A 19,648-nucleotide genomic window follows, 5' to 3' on the forward strand; every position below is an offset into this window, starting at 1 on the left:
AAATAAAAAGAGAAAAAGTGAAAAAGCAGGCCTGTTGTAAAAGTGAATTAAGACAATCTTAATATAATCCAAGTTGGGTTCCAAAACCAAATTAATATTTGCTTACACTTACTGTAACAAAGCTGGTGTTGAACATAGGCCATAAGCAAATGGTCAATGGGAAGGCACTGTCTCTTAGGTTATGAGTTGAAGCAGACCTCAGAATCTTCACTCCAGCTGGAGAGGAATTGTTAGTTTCTATTCCAAAATTAGGAAAGAAATGGCATAGGGTATAGTAAATAAGTATAGTAAACCTTTATTTATCAAATAAAAGATTTTACTAGATTAATTGCATCATCTTTGATAAGATGATTGATTTTTCTATGCAAGTAAGAACAAGCAGATCTAATCTTCAAAGTTCAGGAAAGCGTTGGAAATTATGTAATGTACGATATTATTAGTTATTTTAGAGAATGTGAAGTTTAATGGACGAATTTTCATGTGCAATTGACTGAATGGGAAAAAGACTGAGGAAAATTGGCAGCAAAGTTACTCAGGTTTTAGTTTTGTGATTGATATCATTTATTTGTATTCACAGACCTGTGCCTATGGCCTAAAGAGAAAGTTGCTATGTTTACTGATGGGAAGTTTTGGTGACCAGTACTTTCTTACAATACAGCAGGAAAGAAAACCTGAGTTAATCTGTGCTGCCTCAGTTAACAGTAAAGCACAGGTGAAATACCAGAAAATTGATGAAATGCTGAAAACCCTGGCTACAAAGAATTACTTCTTGTTCCAAATGCTCTGAACTTTTTGCAGTTTCTGAGGTTTTGAGCTTTTGCAAAAACAAAGCCATCCTTTTAGTTTTAGCAAAGAAAGTTAGTAATTTTTTGGCAAAACTGAGTTACAGTCTGTGTAACATATTACTGTAGACATACATTTATTTTTGATCACATGTAACTTTTGAAGGAGGTCTGAGATAACGTCATAGAAGTGAATAGTTCCTAACATGTAGTACTAAGTGCAAGGTTGTTGTTTGTATCTATATGAAAGGAAAGATTAAATAACAATAATAACAGTTTTTGAAAATACTATCAATTAGAATAATTGATAAAACTTAATCTCTGACAAGTTTAATTTCCAGGCCTTATTTAATTGTCTGCGTTTCTCTATTGTTATGCTTTTATTTTATGATACATCTTAAGTACGCTTTTATAGCAGATCATATTTCAGAGTATATATGCAAGTCCAAATGAAACCATAACAATACATTGTTTTTATTGACGCATGCAGTTCTAGAGTCAAAGAGAAGTGAGGTGAAGTGGTGAGAAAGACATATATTAATACCAGATGTGGAAAGTACTGTAAATGGGAATTCCTTTCTGGAAATCATGATTTTAAAAAAAGATTTTTCTAATGTATACTTGAGAGTAGCTTTAAACAGAAATTAAGACAGACAGATATTTGATGATTTAACACCCTTTAGCTCCTATTTTATGTATGGAACAAAGACAACTAAACATGCCTTTATCAACACGTTTCCATGAGAGGAGTTCGATGGACTGTTTTGACAATTCTCTGACTTTGTATGTGTGACGAAGTGTCACGGTCTGAAATGGCAGAAGCCACTGAGTTCTTGAATGAACAGTTCAGTCCTGAAGATTCTGCAGAAGATGCAAAGGTGTGGCCCCAAAGTTAAGTGCTCCCGATAAATCTCCACGAAGTTTGCAAAAGGAGTCAAGGCATGGCAATCTTTAAGGGACACAGTCAGAAAGAAGGAGAATTATAAAATGCCACATATACTTTTGCTGGTTTGGGGAACAGTAAATGGAAACTAAGAAACTCTTGTGTCACTTTCAATTAGAGATAAGGTCATATTAAAGATATGTTAAAGATTAGATCACACAGGCGGGGTTTTGAGTTGCAGAATTTTTTCTCTCGGGAATGTTTCATGACAGTGCTGTGCTTTTTTCCTTCATGGTTTTTTCCATCGCACAGTAGCTCTTCCTTAGTGCCGTGGTTTAGCCTCAGACGGCAACAAAGAACCACGTGTCGCTCGCTCGTGCCTTCCAAACACAGGAAGAATCGTAAGAAAAGGCAAGACTCTTGGGTTGAGACAAAGGCAGTTTAACAGAACAGCAAAGGGAACAGGCAAACAACAACAACAACACGGATAGGGGAATATACAAACGCGATTACGGAACCGCCGCTCCCCCCGCCGCTCACCGCTCGCCGGCCGGACCCGGGACGCCCCAGCCCGCTTTTAAGCGGCAACTTCCTGCCCCCTCCCCCGGCAGCTCAGGGTGGGCGTGGCTCACATGGCATGGAATACCAGGAAAAGTTAACCCTATCCCCACCGGAACCAGGACATTATCCACCCCTTATTCCATACCATCTATGCCATGCCCAGCAGGTTCCAATGAATTGCCACCACTTTCCCCTGTTATATATATATATATATATATACACACATATAATACCCTTAGTTTATGGGTCATCCCTCCAAAGTGTCCGTTGAGTTCTTTTAATCCACGGCTTTGGGCTCCATCTGTTAGAACAGTCTCTCAGGGCAGGTGAGATGCTGGGTGGTGCTGGTCTGTTGCATGCTGTATTTTTCGGAGCTTGTGACTGGTGCACCTGGTGTGGCTCATGCACGCAGTCTGTAGGCTGAAGATGTAGATCTTGAGGAAACTGCTGGGCGCCGGCTGCTGAGATCAGTTCTTATCCCATCACCCCTGTGCCTTACTTGTAGTACAACTGATAGCAATGAGGACATACAGTGACAGTGTTACTTAGCAATTAACAGCACACAATCTGATTCATTGGCTATTCTCGCCCAAAATCAGATCTCCATGAGGTACACATCGGACTTCCCCATCCTTCCGCATCACCCACCAAGTGCACCCAGGTCCTTGGGCAAAAGCAATCCCACGGATGGGTTTGCCTTTGCCTGAGGCAGGACTAACCCAGACTGTCTTCCCTAGCATATTCTTCATGTGCACTACGGGGACTTTATCCCCTTCTACAGTACGTGGAAGTTTTGATTGGGCAGGGCCAGCCCGATTGTTAGATCCCCTGGTGTTAACTAGCCAGGTAGCTTTTGCTAAATGCGTATCCCAGTGTTTGAAAGTCCCACCACCCATTGCTCTCAGTGTAGTTTTTAACAGTCCATTGTATCGTTCTATCTTCCCAGAGGCTGGGGCGTGATAGGGGATGTGATACACCCACTCGATACCATGCTCTTTGGCCCAGGTGTCTATGAGGCTGTTTCGGAAATGAGTCCCATTGTCCGACTCAATTCTCTCTGGGGTACCATGTCGCCACAGGACTTGCTTTTCAAGGCCCAGGATAGTGTTCCGGGCAGTGGCATGGGGCACAGGGTATGTTTCCAGCCATCCAGTGGTTGCTTCCACCATTGTGAGCACATAGCGCTTGCCTTGACGGGTTTGTGGCAGCGTGATATAATCAATCTGCCAGGCCTCCCCATATTTGTATTTCAGCCATCGCCCTCCATACCAAAGAGGCTTCAAACGCTTGGCTTGTTTGATCGCAGCGCATGTCTCACATTCATGGATGACCTGTGCAATAGTGTCCATGGTCAAGTCCACCCCTCGGTCACGAGCCCATCTATATGTCGCATCTCTCCCTTGATGGCCTGAGGAGTCATGGGCCCACCGAGCTATGAATAGTTCACCCTTATGTTGCCAGTCCAGATCCACCTGAGCCACTTCAATCCTAGCGGCCCGATCCACCTGCTGGTTGTTCTGATGTTCCTCCGTGGCCCGATTCTTTGGTACGTGGGCATCTACATGGCGTACTTTCACAACCAGATTCTCTATCCGGGCAGCAATATCTTGCCATAGGTCAGCAGCCCAGATGGGTTTGCCTCTGCGCTGCCAGTTGCCCTGCTTCCACTGCTGTAACCATCCCCACAGAGCATTTGCCACCATCCATGAGTCAGTGTAGAGATAAAGTACTGGCCATTTTTCTCGCTCAGCAATGTCCAAAGCCAGCTGAATAGCCTTCACCTCTGCAAACTGGCTCGATTCACCCTGTCCCTCACTGGCTTCTGCAACCCGTCGTGTAGGACTCCACACAGCAGCCTTCCACTTTCGATGCTTTCCCACAATACGGCAGGACCCATCAGTGAACAGGGCATATTTCTTCTCATTTTCTGGCAGTTTATTATATGGTGGGGCCTCTTCTGCACGCGTCACCTCCTCCTCTAGTGACATTCCGAAATCCTTGCCTTCTGGCCAGTCCATGATCACTTCCAGAATTCCCGGGCGACTGGGGTTTCCCATTCGAGTTCGCTGCGTGATCAGTGCAATCCACTTACTCCATGTAGCATCGGTTGCATGATGTGTGGTGGGGACCCTTTCTTTGAACATCCAACCCAGCACCGGCAGTCGAGGTGCTAAGAGGAGCTGTGCTTCTGTACCAACCACTTCCGAAGCAGCTCGAACCCCTTCATATGCTGCCAATATCTCTTTTTCTGTTGGAGTGTAGCGGGCTTCGGATCCTCTGTATCCACGACTCCAAAACCCTAGGGGTCGACCTCGAGTCTCCCCTGGTGCTTTCTGCCAGAGGCTCCAGGTAGGGCCGTTCTCCCCGGCTGCGGTGTAGAGCACATTTTTAACATCTTGTCCTGCCCGGACTGGCCCCAGGGCCACTGCATGGACTATTTCCTGTTTGATTTGTTCAAAAGCTTGTCGTTGCTCAGGACCCCATTTAAAATCATTCTTCTTCCGGGTTACTTGATACAGAGGGCTTACAATTTGACTGTAATCTGGGATATGCATTCTCCAAAAACCCACAATACCTAAGAAAGCCTGTGTTTCCTTTTTACTAGTTGGTGGAGACATAGCTGCTATTTTGTTGATCACATCCATTGGAATCTGACGGCGTCCATCTTGCCATTTTATTCCTAAAAACTGGATCTCCTGCGCAGGTCCCTTGACCTTACTTCGCTTTATAGCAAAACCAGCGTTCAGAAGGATTTGGACTATTTTACTCCCTTTCTCAAAAACTTCTTCTGCTGTGTTTCCCCATACAATGATGTCATCAATGTACTGCAGATGTTCTGGAGCTTCACCCTGTTCCAGTGCAGTCTGGATCAGTCCATGGCAAATGGTGGGGCTGTGTTTCCACCCCTGGGGCAGTCGATTCCAGGTGTATTGGATGCCCCTCCAAGTGAAAGCAAACTGTGGCCTGCACTCTGCTGCCAAAGGGATTGAGAAAAATGCATTCGCTATATCAATCGTGGCATACCACTTGGCTGCCTTGGACTCCAGTTCGTACTGGAGTTCTAGCATGTCCGGCACAGCAGCACTCAGCGGTGGCGTGACTTCATTCAGACCACGATAGTCTACAGTTAGCCTCCACTCTCCATTAGATTTTCGCACCGGCCATATGGGACTGTTAAAGGGTGAGCGAGTCTTGCTGATCACTCCTTGAACCTCTAGTTGACGAATCAGCTCATGGATGGGAATCAGAGAGTCTCGGTTAGTGCGATACTGCCGCCGATGCACCGTTGTGGTAGCAATCGGCACCTGTTGTTCTTTGACCCTCAACAACCCCACAACAGAAGAATCCTCTGAGAGACCAGGCAAGGCAGACAACTGTTTAACTTCCTCTGTCTCCAAAGCAGCTATGCCAAAGGCCCAGCGGTACCCTTTTGGGTCCTTAAAATACCCTCTTCTGAGGTAATCTATACCAAGGATGCATGGAGCCTCTGGGCCAGTCACAATGGGATGCTTTTGCCACTCATTCCCAGTTAGGCTCACTTCCGCCTCCAGTACAGTCAACTCTTGGGATCCCCCTGTCACCCCAGAAATACAAATGGGTTCTGCCCCTCTATAGCTTGATGGTATTAAAGTACACTGCGCACCCGTGTCCACTAGAGCTTTATACTCCTGTGGGTCTGATGTGCCAGGCCATCGAATCCACACCGTCCAATAAACCCGGTTATCCCTTTCCTCCACCTGGCCGGAGGCAGGGCCCCCCTAATACTGGTCATAGTATCCATTACTCACTTCTTGCATAAATGACTTGGAAGTTCCTTCAAGAGGATCAGAAGCAAGATCAAGCCTTCTGCTTTGTCTGGGGAACGGCCCACTGGAAACTGGGGCGGCACTTTTCCTGGAGGGATCCCCTTTTGTGGTTGTCCTTCCTTGCAACTCCTGTACCCGTGTCCGCAGGATCGAAGTAGGTTGTCCGTCCCACTTCCTCATGTCCTCTCCGTGGTCCCGCAGGTAGAACCACAGGGTGCCTCGTGGTGTGTACCCTCTGTACTCTCTCTCTTGAGTGGGGAAATGCCTGCTTCTAATAGCTGAGATGCTGGCCCGTGCAGGTGGGGAGTAGGACATATTCTCTTCAAGTTGCTGGACCTTCCGCGACAGTTTCTCCACAGCTGAGACAAGGGGGGAAGAGAGACTTTCTTCATATCGCCGGAGCCGGCCAGCTACCTCATCCACCGTTGGTCCCTCTTCACCTTTCCATTCCATTACTGCCAGGGAGTTGGCATATGACGATGGTGCGCTCCGTACAAACTTCCGCCACATGGGCCTTGTGCATCGCACCTCATCAGGGTCTGTGGGTAAGTCTGCATTGTCCAAGTCATAATAAATCATCTCCCGCACGGCTAATTCTCTCAGGTACTGGATACCTCTTTCCATGGTAGTCCACTTGCTTGGCTGACATACAACATCCTCGCTGAAGGGGTACCTCTCCCTCACGCCTAACAGGAGTCGTTTCCAGAGGCTGAGGGCTTGGGTCTTTTTCCCGATCGCCTTGTCAATGCCGCCTTCCCTAGACAGGGATCCCAGCTGCCTGGCCTCCCTACCCTCTAATTCCAGGCTACTGGCCCCATTATCCCAGCACCGGAGCAGCCAGGTGACAATGTGCTCGCCTGAAAGTCGGCTAAAATCTTTTCGCATATCCCGCAGCTCACTCAAGGATAGGGATCGAGTAATTATCTCTGGTTCTGCCTCTTCCTCCTGCTCTCGTGATGGCCCTGGTTCATCATCATCTCTTACTAAGCGAACTGATTTCTTTGTGTACTTCTTCTTCTGTATGGGGGCAACTGATACTGGCATGGGTTGGTTCCCTGGTTCAGTGGCAGTGGCTACCACGGGGGTTGCAGTAGCCGCAGTGTCTGTCGCAAGGATTGCAGTAGCCGCAGTGTCTGTCGCAAGGATTGCAGTAGCTGCAGGGGCCGCCGCAGGGGCTGCAGCAGCCGCAGGGGCCGCCGCAAGGATTGCAGTAGCTGCAGGGGCCGCCGCAGGGGCTGCAGCAGGGGCTGCAGCAGCCACAGGGGCCGCCGCAGGGGCTGCAGCAGGGGCTGCAGCAGCCACAGGGGCCGCCGCAGGGGCTGCAGCAGGGGCTGCAGCAGCCACAGGGGCCGCCGCAGGGGCTGCAGCAGGGGCTGCAGCAGCCACAGGGGCCGCCGCAGGGGCTGCAGCAGGGGCTGCAGCAGCCACAGGGGCCGCCGCAGGTCTGGTTTCCATCTCTTCCCCTTGAGGGTGCTGCATAATTCTGAGCAGTGCCTGGTAGATACTGGCCAGGGCCCAGCACAGCGCGGTGAGTTGTGCCTCTCTAGAATAGCCACAGCATTTTCCCTTCAAATATTCTACCACTTTATCAGGGTCCTGTAATTGTTCAGGGGTGAAGTCCCAGACCATTGGAGGTGAGTAGTTCTCTAGGTACCTGCCCATGCTCTCCCACATGCCATGCCACCCCTGACTATCCAGCCTCGGAGCAGATCTCCGGGTGGTAGTCTTAAATAGTCGCTTAACCCAAAACAAGACCTGGAACGTATTCAGGAGACATAGCACTACGAACACGCTAGTTTGAGTATCCCAAGGATATTCAAAATTCTCAAAAGCTGTCATACCTGACCCGAAGGAGAAAAGGGAGGCAAAAGGGCTGGGGAAATTATTAACAAATTCTGAGAGACGGTGTCCAATGTACGGACAGGACAGCAAAACCGCATAAACACCCCAAAATAGCCGTCTGAACAGTGATGTTATCATATCATAAACAGATATCGCACAGGACAGCAGAATGATAATCCTCATCCCTGTTCCAGACATGGTAAACAGCATCGCAGGGAGTACATAAGCCATATAGGAATTTATGTAACACAGCCATGAGAACAAACCAAGCAACATGATGACCAGTGACTACTTACCTAATAAAATAAAGGCATACAAAAAAAAAAAAACCAAAACCGTTTTTTCCACGTTCTAGTTGGATTCTGTCGTTATCTCAACCCTTCGAGCCCCACGTTGGGCGCCAAAAGGACTGCCGTGGTTTAGCCTCAGACGGCAACAAAGAACCACGTGTCGCTCGCTCGTGCCTTCCAAACACAGGAAGAATCGTAAGAAAAGGCAAGACTCTTGGGTTGAGACAAAGGCAGTTTAACAGAACAGCAAAGGGAACAGGCAAACAACAACAACAACACGGATAGGGGAATATACAAACGCGATTACGGAACCGCCGCTCCCCCCGCCGCTCACCGCTCGCCGGCCGGACCCGGGCCGCCCCAGCCCGCTTTTAAGCGGCAACTTCCTGCCCCCTCCCCCGGCAGCTCAGGGTGGGCGTGGCTCACATGGCATGGAATACCAGGAAAAGTTAACCCTATCCCCACCGGAACCAGGACACTTAGGCCATAGAAGGTCTAAATAATCCACTGTGTATCAGAGCTACAGACTGCATAGTAATAAGATGAAAGACATTATATTTCCTGTCCTATTTATTTCACTATACAAATAGAATACTAATACTAATAATACTAATACACTATACTGAAGCCATTAGCTTAGTGCAGAAATGTCTCTGCCTTTTCCACAAATAAATAGGGTTTGATGGGACCAGAAGGCTCATTTGGTCTACCCGGAGCTCCTGGGCCTAAGGTAAGTGTTTATGTTAATTTGCTTATGACTTTGATAAATGACTGCCTTATAGATCACAAAACTCCAGGATTTTGCAGCTAATTTTTTGGTATGTTGAATATTGGTGAGTAGCTGTATGATTTTCCCTATATTACCTTATATGATAGTTCAGTCTCAAGAGAGCTTAATATAGCTCAGTAAATGGTGCCTGTCATCCCATGAGGTTTGGAACAATTGCAGAAGTGGTCATGAGACTTTATTTCAGCTTCGCAGTCCTGGAAAATGTTCTGCAATGCTGGGAGCCAGATAATTCTCAGTATACATCAGAACTTTCTGCCCATGTTAAATTTATTTATATTTTGGTTGTGTTAAATAGCGTTACGTGCTGCTTTTTCCACCCAAGGAGCCAAATTTATTTCAGATGTAACTTTATTGATTGCACTGCAGCTACAGCAAGAATTAATTTGACCCATGCTCTCAGAAACTAAAACAGATTACTATAAATTCAGATCTGTTAATGTAACCTTTTAATTTAATCCAAGATGAGTTTTGGCCAGTAAGCACTGAATTGTATGTCCTAGAGAAAATTTAGGAATATAGAATCCATTTCCTGAACTTTGTATTTACATTTAGATCCATTTCCACCCATACATTATTTTATATCCAAAAGCAGATATGTATTTATTTAAAATTGTATACTGAAGGTAGCATTTTTTAAAGTGCTCAATGTTTGCTAGGGTCAAGAAGATTGAATACCTATGAAATGACTAAAAATTAATTAGCTTTAGTTTAATTTGTGAAAAATGCTTTTGTTTTGCATATTTATCTCATTCCAAATATAAGCTGATCCTTACAAAATCATTCTTAGTAAGTTCATAATTACAGAACATTATGAAGTAATCAATAATTCTTAGATTTTAATGAAAATCCTCGCGCTGAATATATGTCTAATTCAGAGGCTACAATAACAACCAAAACATAAGTAAAACCAGAAGTAAATATTTTGTCTCAATTTGAGCCTCAATCTGAGGTTTCTCAGAATTTTATTAAATAATGTGGTGGAAATGTGAAGTCAGTACACACCAACATGGTACGACTGGGCAAGGGAAATCAGGCAGGTGGGGAAGGGACAGGGGAGCAGAGGCTGGCAGGTCCCATTTTGTCATCAGTACCTCATCTTTCCTCAGACAAAGTAAAAAATTCAGGTTTTCTGTACGGGAGCAGAACTTCAGCGTTTCAGTCACTACCTGTGCCTATTTTTAAGTGCCAGTTTCCCAGCAGTGTCTGTTCATGTTTGCTGGTCGTACCACATGTGACAAAACATACTGATGTATCAGCCGCACTCTTATATTGTTATATAGGGTGAGAAAGGCGAACCTGGAATACAGGGCAAACCAGGATCATCAGGAGCCAAGGTAAATATGAACCTGGAAGTATTCTAGTTAAAGAAGGGATTGATTTACTTTTCCATGATTTACTGATCTTCCATGATTTTCCATGATTAGTTACAAGGCAGTTTGTTTCAAAATAAAATGGTAGTTAACATAAAATTGCATCAGAATCCATTTGATGGCTTGTTCTTACTAATTTTATACTAGATTTTAGGCAATGTAAGTCAGCTGTTCATTAAGTTCAAACCTGAAAACATTGCCATTACTTCAGATAGTTTTATTTGTGTAATTTTGAAAAATTGACATCAACTCTATTAAAAGGCAGTTAAAAAAGACAGATACTGGAAAACTGAGGTTATTAGGAGTCCCTTTTGTGGCTTCTCTGTATTCAGCATCCGTTCATAAATTCTCCAGACATTTCAGTCATCCGCAGTTATAAAATTGCAAAATATCACAGCTAAAGCATATCACGTGACCTCAAGAAAACATGCAATATATATATATTTTACACACAGCGCTTGACTAACACAAAGCTATTGTATTACTCAGGGGGAACTAGGAGTACCAGGTGCTCCAGGTGAACCAGGCTACCCAGGCATTCCTGGTACCCAGGGTATAAAGGTAAGTGTTTTTTCCAGTTCTACATTTACTGCATCTTTTATTGGAAGTACTTTTCATATAAATGATCATTACTAAAGGAAATCCTTTTTCTAAATACATCATTATTATTAGAGAACATTGAAAGGCCCATTCTTTAGAAAAACAATAATTTTTGGAAGGCCCATGCTTGAAAAAACAATAATTTTTCACGGGTAGGAGAGAATGACCAAAATGGAGAAGCTGTTAGCGTAAAATGCTACGATATAGGTATCAATGAAATTTCCACTATGAATTGTAGCGCATAATGGTATGATCCTGTATTTACTTAATGTTATAGCAAGTGCTACATCTCTAAAGTCTATTGTACAAAGTCTTTTGTGGAGCAATTAACCCTCGGCAGCTGGGAGAGATTCAGCTCAATTAGCCTTAGCCATTAGGAGTTATCATCTGATCTAAACAAGCCGCCTGGGTTCTCTCTGTATTCAGCTGAGAGAGTCTGAGTTCCTTGGGGAGCTGTTAATTCACATCTCTTCCTTTCTTTGACTGTAGCTGAAACCTAGACAATTAACTATATTAAATGTTGAAATTAGGTTAGGTTAGATGGATCCTACTTCTGTACAGGTTGAAAATTATTTCTTCTTTTCAGGTGAACCTATGTTTATTCCTCTTGCATACTGAGTTCTCATAAAGATCATGCCTTCAAGGATCTCACCATCTCTTGGTGCAGCCGTACATCTATCAAACACTGCTATAGATGTGCTTGTGCTGAAATTCTTGATTGATGAAGAACTGTTTTGTGAACGCATAGTAAAATTTCATATTGCTGTTTGGCGTATGTGGATAGTCATCCTTAAAAGTGTAGGTATGTAGGATTTTCTGACAGTCACATGCCTTTAAGGAGTCCCAGGTGGAAAAGATTATAGGCAATATTGTTCTTTGATATGTTTTGAAATTCAAGCACATGGCTTTTTGCATAACTTAAAGCTGTAATTGACATTACGTTAGATGCTTTCCTAGAGATTTTCTTCTATAAGATGACAGCATTCTGCTGCAAATCTCCTGTGTGGTTGAAACCTCTCAATTTTGTCTCAGACAATAAGGCAGAACTTCCTGTTTGACTGGAAGCTGGAAAACCCCTGGAATATTTCTTGTTTTAAAATACTGACTTACCTTTATCTTACTACAACTCACAGGACTCACAGGAGCGTGAACTGAGTCTCTTGAGGAAAAATTAGCTGTGCTTTGTCTATAGAATGGAATTTAAGAACCTGAAATTTAGAAGTAATTGAAAATCATTGTTTTTTGTGCCACGTGGGTAACTACAAAGAACTTAACAGAGTTGTGTTTTCTAGATTATGTTTTTTCAGGACAGCACCTACCGTCTAGTAACTCTACCAAGAAAGACCAAGAATTTATATTTTAAATAGGCTATTAGGCAAATTTATGTGAAAGAAACAGTACATGTTTATTTGAAACAGCTGGGGAAAAAATAGTCACTGTTATCTTCAATGTCATGATTTCAGTAGAATTTCAGGGTTGAACACCTGTCAGCTCTCATGGTTCAAAAGTGGTTGAAGTCAAATTAGTTCCATTGGTGTAAATCAATTAATTCTAATTGTAACGGAAGCTCTAACTTGTATCCATTACATTTTTAGTCTAAAATTTAATTAAGGTTTCTTTATTCTGGAGACTTCTAAAGCAATCATATGTGCATCCTGAAAGTCAAATGTTTCACTGCTTTGCAAGATAATGAGTACCGCTGTTACTTTCATTATTTTATTGTATTTTTATGGGAAAATATGACAAAGATTTTTTTTTTTTTATAGTGAGTTTCTTAATTTGCATATTCGAGTATAAACCTTACTTTAATGTTATACTATTTCTTTGGAGCAGTGTAAGTGATCTGATGTCATGTAAAAGATAGACTGGTTTCCTTAGAATATAGTTTACTATAACTAACAAGCTTTACCTGCAGCTATTCAAACTAGATATTTATTCAAGCAACCAGTTATCAATGCTAAAAATGTTGCTATATTTGCTATCAGCCCAAATTTAATACTTAAATGTAAATTTTAAATTTAAGCATTTAATATTGCTTTTAAATTAATTAAATTAACACAATTAAATGAATAACAGCTCATTTTTAAAATTATATTTGAACGGATTTAATAATAACTTCAAATTTGAATATCTAGAAAAAGATTATATAAAAATAACTTAAGTGTGCTTAGGTAATGTATCTGACACTTGTGTTGGAAATCTGGCAATGTTTCCTGGGAAATGTTGAAGCCTCAACTATGCAAAGATTCCTCCATTACGTATTTAAATGACAGATTTCAGAATAAACAGGAAATCCTGTAAAAGCAGAGGAAGCTCAGGTAAGGTGTCAGATAGAAATAAGCAGTTAGTAAAATATGATAATGCGTCTATGTAATATTACCAGCAATGCAGAAGACCACCTTTTGAAGGATGAAGCCCTTCATATAAAGGCATTACAGAAATAGAGTTGAATCAGGTACTTCACTGTGGAAAGAGAAGTTGAAGGGTAAAGAACCACTAAGGGTGGTGTTATATTTAAAGTTTTATGAAAATCCCATGCAGAGGTATTCCATTTGACTTCAGCTTCTGCTCCAGAAGGGCACAGGTTTACTGTATGTCCGGTGTTGTATATGCCAGCCGTGTATGGATGTCTTAGGTATGCTGGAGTTTTTCAGATGTGAGTAGACACATATGGGGATGCCTTGGGTTGCTCTAAGCATCCTGAGTGCCTATGTTGAGACAACTGAAGCAAGTTCCCTAGTCAATGGAGGCTAGAGAATGATCCAAATTTAGATGAGGTTATCTCATCTAAATGGGATAATGGAACCAAATGCATAAGGACAAAGATTTCCTGGCTTAAGTCTTTCAAAACATACTGTAGCCCAATGGAACAGTGTCTTGATTTGATTTAGTGTCATAACAATAGTTCAATTAGTTTCATTATCACCATATATTCAGTTTTAATATCTAAGGGTCATGTAAGGTACATGTATCCAAGACAGTAATACTGATTTTAAGAAGGGAGATTTTGTTAAAATTTATGGAACCTCTCCAGATTTTAAACTGAAGATGATTTTGCAAAAGTCATTATTCATTTTACATGAAGATGCAAGTCAGAATATATATTGCTGGTTAACTGGAGTTACAAGTCATAAGTATGACAAACTCTTGAATTATTCAGGAAAAACAGTACAGTTTGGGCATCTGACAGTAGAAGTGAAATCTTTCAGCTATAGCTTATTTTAAAACTTGAAATCAAACCAAATATTTTACATTCAAGTACAATACAACCAAATACGCTGGCATAAATACCCTCTTATGTTCTGTGATTTTTGATGAGGAAAATATTTGCCATAGCCAAAATCTCCTCTTTGCTACTGTTTAGCATTTAACTAAATGTTCTCTTTTTCAAAAAAACAACCAAACACACACATGTTTGGCTCTTACAAGAAAATTGGCAAAACAGATCCAAAAAATTCCATCCTAATTCTTTTCTTTATTAAGTGCAGTTTTGCACACACCCTGCAGATCTGTCTTTTGTTTCATGAGTTGCTATGTTCTCGGACCATTATTTTGGTTCGTGTCTGTTTGGACAGAGACACACTGATTTAAGAGGTCAGAGGTAGGGCAGGAGCCACCTCCCATAACTTTAAGTTTCCTTTTTAATCAATGAAGAGAGATAGGCATGTTCTGGGAGTACTTATTTTATACCTCTGCATGAATGGTTTTCAAGAGGTGCCTCTTTCTCTCCATTGTCAATTAGATGGTGTTCAGACAACTTGATAAACCTAGATAACTGCTTTTCAAGAACCATTTGCACCATCTGATTACCAGTCACCCCACTAATGTTTACTTACTGTAAACACTTCAATGAAAGTTAAAAGGAGTGAGTGGAAGTGGAACTTAGTTCTTACACAATTCTGATTAAATTTTAAGTATTTTTTTTCCCATTAAAAAAATATTATCTTCTTTGATGTGTCATGTGTAACTTCTGCAATTCAATTGGTTTTCAGTAAGTGCTACAGAAATTATTTACTCTGTTCTCTCTGGGTGAAGGCAAGCATACTTAGTGGTCAGCATTCAGATGAAATTTAAGCCATCAGAAATACCGCCCTTCTCCCTGCGTGCATCCTCTCCACTCCCATGCACTGAGTGGATAAAATGCTGCTGGGTTTGCCACCTCATTATGTTGTATTTTTAAATTTTAACTTGGTATATGAGTATCCGCTTTCCTTTTTGGTATTTATTTCTGTGACAGATTCCCTTCTTAGTATAACGTTCTGTACTTTTGTCAGTTTCTGTACATGGGGATAAAGTGATTTGTTTTCAGTATAAATAAAAGCTATTAGATGCTTCTCTTGTATTTACTGTGTTAAATTAAAACACAGACTACATGACTTTGAGATGAATCATGTTACAGAGAAGACTTTTCTTCTCATATTTTACAGGGGGACAAAGGAAACCAAGGTGAAAGTGGTCTCCAGGTATATTAACTTTGTTTCTAATTAAATTATCTTGCAACACTATTAATACAAGTCTTAGGTGTTAATTCTGGAGCTTTTTTCTAAGATTAAGCTCCACAGAAGGTTTGCTCGGAAAACAGCAGCACTGAGCCCTAACTGTTCTTCAAGGAAAACTGTCCACTATGCCCAATATGAATTTCCATCTGCGTTTCTGGGGCTGAGAGGTCTATTGACACCTGGTGCAGAGACGTGTGGTCCTAGAAATAGTGCAGGCTCAGGGACATGGGTTGTGCTGCTGCCCCAGGGCCCTGGGACATGACCCAGCCCTGTCCTGCAGTGGGTTCTGTCCCTGCCTGCCCCAGGCACTGCAGGGTCACATAAACGCTCGTAGTCAAGGTAACACCACCTGGCCTCTGCCTACCTGCTATATTATAACAAGTGGGATTTTCCTCCTTGTTATCTAGAAGTCATGGAAATACCTACAAGAAAAAGAAGAGTACCACGTCACTGCTCAGATCCTAACTTGGCTCCTCTGTGTTCAGAGTAGAAATTGTATCCTTCTACACAGTTTCTGGTCTGAACCCTTGAACTTTGCAGATTGATTTGGCCTCGTTTAGGATGAGATTTTAGGGTTTATCTCTTTGTGTTATTTTTGATAGTTTAATTGTGTCTCCCAGATAAATGTTTATTTTAAGAAAAGGTGCTGCTTTTTTGAAGGGACTGAAAGGAGAAAAAGGAAGACAAGGAAATCCAGGCTTACAGGTACTGTTAAAATCAGGTACAGGTACTGTTAGTTCAAGAGAGCCATAATTCATATTTGTTTCTTAAGGTTACTTCCATCAACATGGAGAGTTCTTTGCATCGGGTGAAATATATTTATGTATAATGTGATTACATAGTTATATAAATTACCTCTTAAACAACCTTTTTATTTTTAAAATAACAAATACAACGCATAGAGAAGATGGAGCCACACTTTTCTCGGGTGTGCACAGTGGCAGGATGAGAGGAAATGGTCACGAGTTGGAACGCGGGAAGTCCCAATTTGATATACGGGAAAAGCATTTTGCTTTGAGGGTGGTCAAATACTGGAGCAGGCTACTCACAGAGATTGTGACCAAACCTGTCTGGACAGGGCGTTGAGCAGCTTGCTCTAGCTGGTTCTGTTCTGAAAAGGAAGTTGAGCCCATGGAGGTCCCTTCCCACCTACATGTTTCTGTGGTTCTGGGATATCATATCTTGAGAAACAGACCCGAAGTATATTTCACTATATTATTTTATTAAATCCTTAATTATGGAAAATTTTCATGAAACAATAACAGATAACAGCACAAAGTGGCTTTTGCGTAAAGGTTGTAAGAGGGATGCTTGAGATGTTAAGATTTTGCATGTACTGTACTACACTTTCATGTAGTTCATTATCTCCTAGACTATGCTAGGAGTCATTATTGACATTTTCTGTACTCTTAAATTACAGATGTTTCCTGTTTCAGCTGTAAATCAGTGAGATCCGGTTGTTTCTCTTTAACTCTGGGCCAATGTATTCTGATTGTGTCATAGTTGGCTATCTTGTTATACCACAGAAAATAACTGTTAATATTTATAAATACTTGTTAACTACATAATCTATGTTGTGTCTAAACAGAGAAGTATTTGTTAGAGGTACATATCTAAAACTAGACTTGGAAGGAAGTCCCAGTTGCTTTTTTCAGAATTACGACATTGATACAGCTGCCTGTCTAGCCAGAAGGAGCTGATGGGCATGTTGAAGGAGCAGTTGAGCATGGCCAGGAGATCTAGATTGTATGTTAGCCTAGTTTTGTCACTTTCAGGGGTGTGTAGGTTGCCAGGAGTCTGGTAGTAAAGCTGAGCAGATATTTCGGAAAGAAGTAGTTTAAATTAAAAGGCTGATCATTTGTTTCAGCTAAATGTAATGTCCTATTCTAACATTTTACAAGTTAAACTTTCTGGTTTGTCATTTTGCAAATAATGAATACATTTTTCATGTATGTACTATTTTAATTATAAGGTAAAACAAAGCAATAGTGAAATAAAATCTTTTTGTTTTTCAGACAGTGTGATGGAACTGAATTCCTGTTGCTTGCTTCTTTTTTCTCTTTTGTTTGTTTGGGTTTTTTTGGTGTTGGTTTTTTTTTTTTTTTTTTTTTTTTTGTAGAAAGCTGAAAAAGATAACACAGGCTTGGTCCGAAATTGTTTCCCGTGTTATCTAGTTTGGTCAGCAACCAAAAAATCAGTTGTTCAGATACTTCTGGTAGACAGCACTAGGTCCTTCCAAGGTTTCTCAACCCTCCAGGACTTCTCAAAAATACAATAAAGATTCCCTTGTCCATAAGAGTACATCAGAAAAGTGAAAAAGCCTGCGTTGAGCTGTCATCTTGCCGTGGAACTTAATGATCAATAACACCTTTGAACCATTTGGCAGAAATGACGCCAAAACCATTTGCCAACATGCAAAATCTGGCTTACAAACTGAGTTTGTATTTTAAAGGCTCTGAACTCGATTTCTGTCTAGTAAGACAGTATTAAGAAGGTGGAATCAGGAGTTTTCTTTTGCTAGAACACAAAATTTTATTTCTTTTTTCTTTTGTAGAGTGAATAAGGTTTTGTCTATATGTCTATATGATGTCTATTTGTTTAGAATATGTATGATATATTCCCAATTTATCCTTTTGGTATATGGTATTAAAGGTATTACCAAAGTGTTAATTCACCATGATATACATTTTTCATCCCTATATGCAGTTTATTTTATTGTACAAATTGTCATTTGTAATTGGCATTTGTAATTAATTATTGAAAACAAAAGACAAAAATATTAGTTTTTGATTCCAAGTAATTTGTCTCACCTCGTTTTTTTGATTTTTTTTTTTTTTTCATATTAATTCCTAAAGGGAGTAGAAGGATTGAGTGGAGAACGTGGAGAGGTAAGTATTTTATAATAACAAATATAGTATTACAAAATTATTCCCTTTTTTTCTGCAAATTATGTAGTCTGTAAAATGTGTGTTTACAGTCTTATTTCTGTACTCACATCTCTATAAGCAACAGAAAAAAAGTAAATTGAGAAATATCAGAGAATAGAAAGAGGTATTAATTAAAAAGTGACATAGTGAAATACGTATTTCATTAAATGAAAGATTAAAAAAATAATTAAAGCCAAGTATATAAGAGAATTAAACAAACAAAATGAGAAGGAGCTGGTTGAAGAAGCAAAAAATTAAAGAAAAAAAAAATCTAGAGATTCTAGGTTAATTGAAAAATAAAAATATATTCATAAAAGAATACAGAATGCTTGAACAAAATGATCCATATTGTTTAGCAGCAGCCAATAATAGAAGGGCAGGATCCAAAACTAAAGAACAAGATACACAAAGAAGGTCCTTGTATACCTTCACTCTTTTGGGCAGTCAACAAAGGAGGAGGATTTAAGCTAGAGATCAAGATCATTGCATTTAATGTCAATCTTGAATTTGTCTAATTCATTTTGAATTGTGCTGATATACTGTACATTCAGCTTTCATAAAAGTCTGTGGTAAGGACTTCCACAGCTGAACTATTTGTCTTGTGCGTTTCAATCTTCACCAGTGAGATTTCTTTGTATGCCTTCATTTCAAAGCTAGTGAAAAGGAGTATCGTGAAACCTTTACAAAGATATTTTTCAGAGAGGATTCTGTCTTTGAGGCTGATTCAGGAAATGCAGGGCAGAATTCTTTCTGTCTACTACTAAATTTATACAGGAATAATTCAACTCAGCCTGAGCTGAGGGGCATAAGGGGAAGCCTGTTTGGACTGCTCTTGGTCTGTCAGAAACTGCACTTGTTGCTCTCCAGGATCTGTTTAGAAGTCCCATCTTTTTCTTTATTTTTGTTGTGTTTGGCTAATGTAGATATATTTATGGCCAGATCTGTTAATCTTTAAACATGTTGTTTAAAAATTGGTATTTAAAAGATTCACTTTATTAGTTATTTTTTATTTATTCCAATATTTAGTGAAACTAGGGTACACGCTGTCCCATTAATATAATTCTCCTTCAACTTTATTCAGCGATGTCTTTGTTCGACCCTTTTTCATTAAAGCATTGTTGCATATCAGTAACATTGGAATATTGGAAGCTCAGTTCTGATCATTAAATAATTTTATGCATTTAAACATATAAATTGCCCTATATGCTGCTGTGTTCTATGAAATACTTAAAATTACTGTCTGGCTTATAGGTGTTTTGCGAAATCATTGCCAAAATTGGTAAAAGATTCCTTGTATA

The 19,648-nt window shown here is 40.8% G+C and overlaps 1 protein-coding gene across 1 annotated transcript in view; it reads left to right on the forward strand.

Moving 5' to 3' along the window:
• Positions 1 to 19,648, forward strand: part of COL21A1 (collagen type XXI alpha 1 chain) — a 124,991-nt gene that overhangs the window by 98,856 nt on the left and 6,487 nt on the right. The window contains exons 20-25 of the mRNA XM_054197217.1: positions 8,841 to 8,894; positions 10,235 to 10,288; positions 10,814 to 10,885; positions 15,352 to 15,387; positions 16,084 to 16,128; positions 18,279 to 18,311. Coding sequence (XP_054053192.1) covers positions 8,841 to 8,894; positions 10,235 to 10,288; positions 10,814 to 10,885; positions 15,352 to 15,387; positions 16,084 to 16,128; positions 18,279 to 18,311 — 294 coding nt within the window. The remainder of the gene's footprint in view (positions 1 to 8,840; positions 8,895 to 10,234; positions 10,289 to 10,813; positions 10,886 to 15,351; positions 15,388 to 16,083; positions 16,129 to 18,278; positions 18,312 to 19,648) is intronic.

The sequence above is a fragment of the Rissa tridactyla genome, chromosome 3 (genome assembly GCF_028500815.1).
Source record: "Rissa tridactyla isolate bRisTri1 chromosome 3, bRisTri1.patW.cur.20221130, whole genome shotgun sequence".
NCBI classification, from domain to species: domain Eukaryota; kingdom Metazoa; phylum Chordata; class Aves; order Charadriiformes; family Laridae; genus Rissa; species Rissa tridactyla.